The 8,683-nt window shown below is 42.9% G+C and overlaps 1 protein-coding gene across 1 annotated transcript in view; it reads left to right on the plus strand.

Annotated features, from left to right (window-relative positions):
- PJA2 (praja ring finger ubiquitin ligase 2) overlaps positions 1-4,575 on the plus strand; it is a 79,811-nt gene extending 75,236 nt beyond the window's left edge. Inside the window, exon 10 of the mRNA XM_062212297.1 lies at positions 1,961-4,575. Coding sequence (XP_062068281.1) covers positions 1,961-2,086 — 126 coding nt within the window. The 3' untranslated portion in view covers positions 2,087-4,575. The remainder of the gene's footprint in view (positions 1-1,960) is intronic.
- The last annotated feature ends 4,108 nt before the right edge of the window (positions 4,576-8,683 follow it).

An 8,683-nucleotide genomic window follows, 5' to 3' on the forward strand; every position in this document is an offset into this window, starting at 1 on the left:
ATGTGGGTGCAGGGGCCCAGGCACTTGTGCGATCTTCTGCTGCCTTCCCAAGCCATTAGCAGGGAGCTGGATCAGAAGTGGAGCAGCTGGGACTCGAGCAGTGCCCATATGGCATCAGGTGGAGGCTTAACCTACTACCCTTCAGTGCCACCCGATCTCCCTTTTTGCATAAAGGGTATTTTCCAGCTAACTCAGGAGAGATTACCAAGTCTCGCTCCCAGTTACCTAATCACAGACACAAACTGCCTCTTCCCTGCAGCCTCTCCCTTTTTCCTCCCTCTTTTCCTCCCCTCTCCTACCATCCTTCTCTTCTTTCCCCTTCATTTCTGAGCTGTGTTCCTTCCCTTCTATTGCCACTTCATTTTTCTCTCTTTTAAAAATCTCTGAGGGGCTGGTGCTGTGGCCTAGCTAGTATAGCCACCACCTGCATTGCCAGCATCCCATATGGATCTTGGTTCAAGTCCTGGCTGCTCTACATCCAATCCAGCTCTCCGCTATGGCTTGGGAAAGCAGCATAAGATCACCCATGTCCCTTGGCCCCTGCAACCAACAGGGAGACCTGGAAGAAACTCCTGGCTCCTGGCTTCAGATCAGAGTAGCTCCAGCCATTACAGCCATTTGGGGAATGAACCGGCAGATGGAAGACTTCTCTCTCTCTGCCTCTGCCTTTCAAATAAATAAATAAATGTTTTTTTTAAAAGTCTCTGAAATCTAATGTAGGAATGTTTAGTTTTCCTTTATGAAATCAAATGCAACTATTTGTTGTTGCTGACAGTACCTGTTTTTTGTTAAGGTGCATATTTGTATTATAGTTTTATATTCTCCTTTAATAAAACATTGCTCACATGTTTTTTATTTGCTATCGTCTTTTGTTTTCTTCTTCTCATCGCCAGTCCTCCACCCTCCCTCCATAACCAGCATTGCCATCCTGGAGTGTTGTGTTCATGCTTTGTCCCAGTTGCTGAAGCTGTATACTAACATCTGTGGGATTTAGGGCTTTTTCTTTTTCTTTTCTTTTTTTTAAATAGGACCATGCTACATTTTTTTCTGTACCTACTATTTTTCATACCCATTTTTGGGTAGTTTTTTGTTCTATTTGAACTTTTACACTTAGACTATTTAAAGATGTTTATGAGAAATAATGCTCACTTGAGCTAAGGTCAAAAGCTATACAGTTGATTCCAGGCTGTCACTATACAGCTGTTTCTTTGTTGCCTCAACAGCGTGATCTCTTCAGCCTCCTTCCTATCAGGGGGAGATGTCTGAGGGAGAGAACAGATTAGCAAGGGGACAGTCTCTGTGAGTGAACATTGGCCTGAAGTATCTGTTATACTCCAGGAAAACTGTGTGCCTCCCCTGCTTCCTTCCCAGGTCTACAGCTGATTTGTTCTGTCATTTAGAAGGCACCTAATTCTTCCTCTCTTTTTGGAGAGGAATTGCCACAGCCTGTGTAGCAGCTCTGAGGTCCATCTGCACTGACAGATCTGTGCCGCACTGAAGTGAGGCTTTGGTGCCCTAGAGGAAGGTGCTGGGGACAGGGTCTTGGTGGGAGAAGTGTGCGTGTGGTTTCTGTGTTGTACGTGCGATAATAATAACTTGAGGCACTGTTGAACAAAACTCTGATCTCCATGAGGACCTGCACCCTGATTCTTTGCTCACCCTCTACTGTGGCACAGAGGCTGAGATGGGGGCTCTTCATTAAAGCTCACCAAATGAAAGATGCCTGGCCTTGTAGCTACGAATAAGAGGGAGAGATGCTATTTGGAGGCTCGTTGAGGTGCAGAGCAAACAACATTCAAATTTTGCCTTCCTGTATCATGTGGGTTTGAAGTTTGTTTGTTTTTTGTTTCAGGGTACTTCATTTGCTATGAAGCAGTGGTACTGGTTTTCTTTCTTGGCCAAGTATGTGGCCGGTACGATGTTTCTGGTGGCCAGCTAATCCCTTGGTTTTTCTCCGCAGTCGGGAACGTGCCCTGTGTGCCGCCGTCATTTCCCTCCTGCAGTCATCGAAGCCTCCGCAGCTGCTTCCTCGGAGCCTGATCCTGATGCCCCGCCTGCAGGCGACAGCACTGCGGAAGCCCCCTAAACCCGAGCAGTTGAAATGCGATCAGTCTATCAAAATAAATCTGCAAATTCCTTCTAAAGCTGATGTGCAAATAATTATATATAAATATATTAAAATGCTATATATAGAATATGCCATAGTTTAGAAAGAGAATATTAACCTTTCTAAACTAACTTTAGGTTTGCAGAAAGTACTAAACGTTTCCGAGCTGAATGTTGAAGCAGTGCATCCGTTTTCTTTAGTTGAATATGTTGGTGTCCATTGTAAAGTCGACCTTACCAGTTTACTCTCTGCAGAAGAAATAATCGTCTATGTGGCACACATGATTGGTTTTGTCTAAAGTCCTGCCACAGAGTGGTTATCATTCAGCTCTCCTGTTTGCATCAAATGTGAAGTCGGTGATCACAACAGTAGTACAACTTGGTTTCATTAGAAATAAGGCAAAGTCTAAAGCACGCTGTGTCGCTGGTCCCTCTGCTTCCGGTGCACCAGGCCCTCTTGGTTCCTAATACCGAGAAGGGTGGTTTTTTTGGAAAATGCCTGTTTTCTCTTCTTGGTTCTAAGTTGAACTTTTTCAGAATGCCAAACAACAGAGCATTACAAAATGTTTACATCTTAGATGTAACCCCCGGAAATGGGTTGGCAGTAAAACAACCTAATTAATAAAACCCTGATGTGCTAGGAGTGAGGGTAGTAAAGCGGATGAGGACTCGGGCACCCCGTGCTGAGTGCAGCGAGATGCGTGAGGTGGCCTTGGGAAACTCCGAGCGCTCATGCAGCCTGTTTTTGCTTGGTCACAGGTATCCTTGAAGGCCCAGAACATGCGTGGCATATTGGTTTAGTAAGTATTAGATAGATGGTTTAAGATAATTTTGGTTCTGAAATATTTTGTAAGGTCTGAAAGCTTGCACAGGATCATCTTTGTAATTGTATAGCCCCAAGTAAGATGGCACGGCTTTTTCCTTGAGGTGATCACACACAGTGGACAGATGGGTACAGATGTGGGTATGACGGTCCACGCGCACGTGCGGTGTCATAGTAGCACCGGGGGACACGGGCTTCTAGCAGATCCCACTGAAGCAGGTAAAATAGGCAAGCATATAGGAGCTCTCCATCCGAGTGGCCCATTGATAATTTAATTTGGACACATAAAAGGAATATTTATATGCCTTCCCAGGTACATTTTATTTGTGTAATTTCTCTGAATATTTGAATTCTGTCTCTTTTCTCCATTCTTAAAAATAAATGAATTTTCACTGTTGGCACATTTGAGGCTTAAATATAAAGAACCTAACACTTGCATTCTAATTTTGCATATATTGTAAATGTGTCTGGTATTTACAGCAAAATACTGTGTATCCTTTTATGGGTAAAACAAAAGTGAACATTGCATGCATGTAATGTGGTGAATTTGTAATTTAGGGGTTCTTTGGGGCTTCTGTGACTTTGGAAATGCTTACATTCAGGCCTTAATGTTGCATTAGCTAGCATGTTTTCCTTCTGATGTATATAGTCATGTTGTATAAACTAATCTTTGCTTGTTTTCTACTCTGTGATCTTTCCATACCATATTTCATTGAGGATCAGTTAGTGTCAAGGAGTCAAATCAGATTAAAGTTAATTCTCATGTGTATATTGTGGAAATCCGTAGCTAGTACGATTTTGTTTCTTTTTAAGTAATGTTGATCAGTTGCAACACAGGTTAACTTACACTACCACAGACTTCTCCATAATAAGCCACACATTATATTTAGGCAGTATTAAGGGACCTTGGGTTTCCTCTAGATAGCAGCTGTCCCAAAGAAAATTCTTTCTTCTTTGCCTGTTAAGATTTAGCTGTTATCTGCCAGTTGTTCAGATTTTGGTTCCAAACTCAACCTAGCAGCGTTGAGAGCCGAACTTAAGAGAACGGTTGTACTTTTTGCTTTCCATCTGTTACCGCCCTTCATTCTTGGCTCCCTATATCTATACACAGCTGCTGTGCAGGAGAAAAGTTGACTGAGAGTTGGCTTCAATTTTTTTACAAAAAGCGATGATGGAGAGTGTAGGATTTTTGTGGTAATAAGCTGGTGTAAGCTAGGCTGACAAGTTCAGACGCCCAAATATTATTTGATTTCTCTTGGATCCTTTTGAAAAAGTTAAGAATATATGAAGGTAAATTAGAAATAAGTATGAATATTAATAAAATATCGTTTATTTCTCTATTTTATGTTGTGACTTGACTAATAATTTTATTTTTTGAACATTTTCTTATTTCTTGTAATATGAATGCTTATATTTAAAAATAGATCCATGTGGTTTTCTTTTGTGTTTTCTTGTTTAAACTAACTCTTTAAGATTATTTGTGATCTGGATTTATATATATGCTGTTAAATATATATGAGCTGTTAAAATGGAATGCAAGTTTTTCAAAAGCCCAGGTCTAAATGTAATGATTGGTTTATTGTTCCACAATTCCAGTCCATCATTTTCTGTGTAAATCATAAACAATAAACAGGATGTACTCAGTGGTCATTTCTAATATTTAATTGTGCAGTCGTTTCACTTCTACACAGTCAACCCTGAAGGACTTAACTTTTTTTTTCCCCTGCTTTAATTTGAGAGGCAGAGAGACAAAGACAGGGGTCAGGCTGCTGTCCATTTGCTCACTCCCTAAGTGCCAGCAGTGGCTACGGCCGGGAATTCAATCCAGGTCTCCTCCCACGTGTGTGGAAGAACCTAACTCACTTGAGCCATCACCTGCTGCCTTCCATGGTACACATGAAGTGGAAGCTGGAATCGGGAGGCAGAGTCAGGAGTGACACCTTTCAGGTACTCCTGATAGCACATGTGATTTGTCACACAGTCTTGACATCAGACTAAACACCCACATCTACCCCCTAAAGGATTTAGAGCTAACAGCAAAGAACACAACTACTGAGGGAGTCTAACATAGGCTCCTGAGCACAGGGTGTTTCCTCCCTGAACTGTAACATCTAAGGCCCTGAAGAAAGCTGGACAGAAGCAGCTGATGGGCTTCGTGCTGTGGAGGGGCTTGGAAGGAGCATTGCTTGTCCTCTGCTACTCTTTGCATTCCTGTATGTTTAGTAGAGCCTGGTTTCCACATTTAACAGGACTACAGAAACCCTACGATTTCTAGAAAGGAGGCCTGCATCACTTGAGTGCCCTCCAAATCAGGCATGGACTATGGCCCACTCTACCTGTTTTGACAGAAAGTCTAGTTTACAAAAGGTTTAGAGACCTCACTCGTTTCAGAAGTCTTGATCTGCCCATGTTATATCAGATAAAAGCTACTCATTTTGTTTCGATGCTTCAGGAAGTTTAGAATTCTGAGAATAAACAATGCTAGAAAAATATTGGGCCTCCGAGCTAGAAATTAGAATGGTACCCTTGTGTGGTGCAGCATCGCTTCCGTACAGGCTCCTCTGGATGGATCCACTTGGCCCCTGCCAGGCACAGATTTCATTATAGGAGAGTAAATGTCTTCATGAATGGCACACACGTGAAAGTGGAAAAGTTCTCTCTTCTGTGCGACCACCTCTCTGTTTTCTCTCTCGGGTTTCATACTTTTAGGAAACTAGTGATGTCTATTCCAGAAACTATGGCTGTTTCTATGTCTATAAAATATTTTTATGTTTTATAAAATACAAACTATGTTGCTCAGAGCTGAACACAGTTCTTCAGTGATAACTGGAGTGCAGTTCAGGGGCGTTGTTACCAGCCGCACGGTGCTGTCTGGGCTGGTTTACCTTATGTTATTACCAGCATCCGAGAAGCAGGTCATGTTTTCTGTGGTTGAACTATAGCAGGCATTCTTAGGAAGCCACATCCACCCCTGACATTGACTTGCACCATTTTAACCAAGTTGAAGGAAGATACTCATCCTTACTAAATCGAGCTTGTAAAGGTCTGTCTTCATTCCAGTACCTCCTCTTAGCCTTGTTCCAAGGCTGAGTTGAAGAGGATGGAATTCAGACCACCTGCAGAAAACTACTGTACCCTCCGGGTGTCTGAATAATGAGTACTGCTGCTGCTGTGGTTGAAGCAACTGGTGATGGCTACGTGCGCCTTTTCATCCTTCCTAAAGAGGACACCCGAAAAGTGTTGTCATATTTGCAGGCAATCAGATGTGTTGTCTTTGAAAGTAGCCTCGTCTACTGGTGCAGTAAGAAAGCAAAGTCACTACAAATTCCTCATTCTTGGTGAAACCAAGCTGCCTCCGTTTCTAATTGCTCACGTGCCATCTGTTTAATAATCCACCTTGGAATCTGATAAGTGATCCATGTCATGCTCATTTTAATAGGTTTTGGAATCCACCTTTACCACTCTCAAAAATTGAAGTGTTTGAGAAGACATGACCTTGACAATGAGTCTAGGACTCTGCTGTTTTCTCGGTGAAGTAGCAAGTCTAAATTACAGGCTCAGTACTACTGTTTGGGCTTGGAGAAAGGTTTGAAAGAAAATGATTGTTATGTGCGACGTCACCAGGAAACAACTGTGTGTTTGGTTTCCATCACTGTTTTCAACCCTGCTGTATGGAGATTGTGGAAATGACCAACATTTCAGATGAAGATCTTGAAAGCATCTCATCTCAGGAGTTGGGAGATTATGACAGGAGAACTTTATTCGATCAGATTGTCTTCATTTCACAAAAAGGGATAGTGCTGTGCCAGTGCTGACTAATGCTCAGGGATAGGAGAAGACGTGGCCTTTTACCCCATCGTACATTTTTAAGTTTAGAACACATTTACAGTTTTTGTGATGAAAATTGATAGGGAGAAGGTCTTCATCCCACCTTTTTTGAAAGATACAGCCTCTTACACATTCAGTGTCAGAGGTTCTGCCAGCCATTGAGATTGCCTTTCCTTTCATTAGAATAGCATTTATCCTTAGGCTGCATTTTCAAAATCCATTTTATAGTATGGTAATAGTTCCGTTTGTGAAGTGTCTGGTAGGCTCTCTGTCTTAGCCGATCTTCGCAATGAATCTAAAGAGTTGGTTTTTATCCCCACTTTACAAACGAAAAAAGCAAATCGAGCCCCAGCAATGACCAGAGAGCCTTGGTTGAGTGCAGCCCTGACAGTTCTTCCATCCCATGCTGCTTTCCTTGGTAGAAGCACCTAGCTCATCTGTTACTACTTAAGTAAAGCTGTTTGAGATGTAGTAAGGTTTTTTCTAAAATGAAAAAAGTTGAGATCTCTTCAAACTCGAAATGATTTTGTTCTTCCTCGCCTTATTACACTTGGCCTCCATATCCTTGTGTTCTGCATCCACCCAGGCAAGCAACTGCAGATTGAAAATATTCTAAAATAAAAATTGCATTTGGGTGCCGGTTAATATCATGGCTGCTCCTCTTCCGATCCAGCTCTCTGCTATGGCGTGGGAAAGCAGTGGAGAATGGCCCAAGTCCTTGGGCCCCTGCACCCACGTGGGAGACCAGGAAGAAGCTCCTGGCTCCTGGCTTCAAATCAGCACAGCTCTGGCCATTTCGGCCATCTGGGGAGTGAACCAGCCAGTGGAAGACCTTTCTCTCTGTCTCTCCCTCTCTCTGTAGCTCTACCTTTAAAATAAATAAATAGACAATCTTTTAAAAAAAAGTATCTGTTGAACAGACACATTTTTTTACATCCTCTAAATGATACAATTATAACTATATCACATTTGCAATGTAATTATTACAAGGAATCTTAGTCACCAGTAAAATCTAATGAGAATTTCCTGTTGCCTGGTAACTTGGTATCCTTAAACTGTTCTGCCAGGACCCTCTGTGACCCGAGAGATGTGTAGTATCCTGTTTCCTCCCCAACCAGCAAGAGCTACCCACAGCAGACACCAGCATACAAGTGGCACTCCCTGTGGTTTTCAGCTCTCTGGATTTCTTCCTCAAGAAGCCGTGGCCCTTTGCCCTCCACGGTTGCAGACACTCCCAAGAGCGGCTCACCCACTCCTGTGTTGTCTCGTCAGTGGAAATGGGCACGTGACAGAAGCTTTACTTGTGATGTCAACCCTTTAGTGCCATTTTAGATTATTCCGACTGTTTAAGCTCTGCGCTGGGTCTGTTCATCTAGTCCCATTTTCTTGTTAAACCCAAGTATTACAAGGGGCTTCATCTATCATTACCAAGGGCTTCACCAAGTACCATGCATTGACCAGCATTTGGCCTAAAAGTGATTTCTCACCTTGAGCTGCATCAGGGATATCCCAACCCTGGAACTGCTGTGCCCATGGTTTGGTGCCATTCTCCAGTGTCATTGAGTGATGGGGTCCAAGTTCTGGCCTTTGGTGCAAGTATTCAAGGGCAAGACATAGGTAAAGGGCAGAAAAGAAGCAAGCTTTATTTACTTAGCAAAGTGAAAGCCCACAGGAAGGAGTGCAGACATGTTCAAGAGAACTGCACTTAACAGAGTTCAGGCTCATTCCCTTATAGAATCTGGAGGCGTACAGGCTGGTGCCTGGGGCGAGGCTTAATTGAGTAGATTTGGGGTGCTTCCTTGCCCTCTTTTGGAAATAGCAGAAGGGCCATGGCATCCAGTGCATGATGGGAGTGGGAGTGTCGGCCATGGTGATTTTCTTAGAATGCCCTTATCATTAGATACAGGTCGCCACATGGCCAGCATC

This window comes from Lepus europaeus, chromosome 15 (genome assembly GCF_033115175.1).
Source record: "Lepus europaeus isolate LE1 chromosome 15, mLepTim1.pri, whole genome shotgun sequence".
Lineage (NCBI taxonomy): Eukaryota > Metazoa > Chordata > Mammalia > Lagomorpha > Leporidae > Lepus > Lepus europaeus.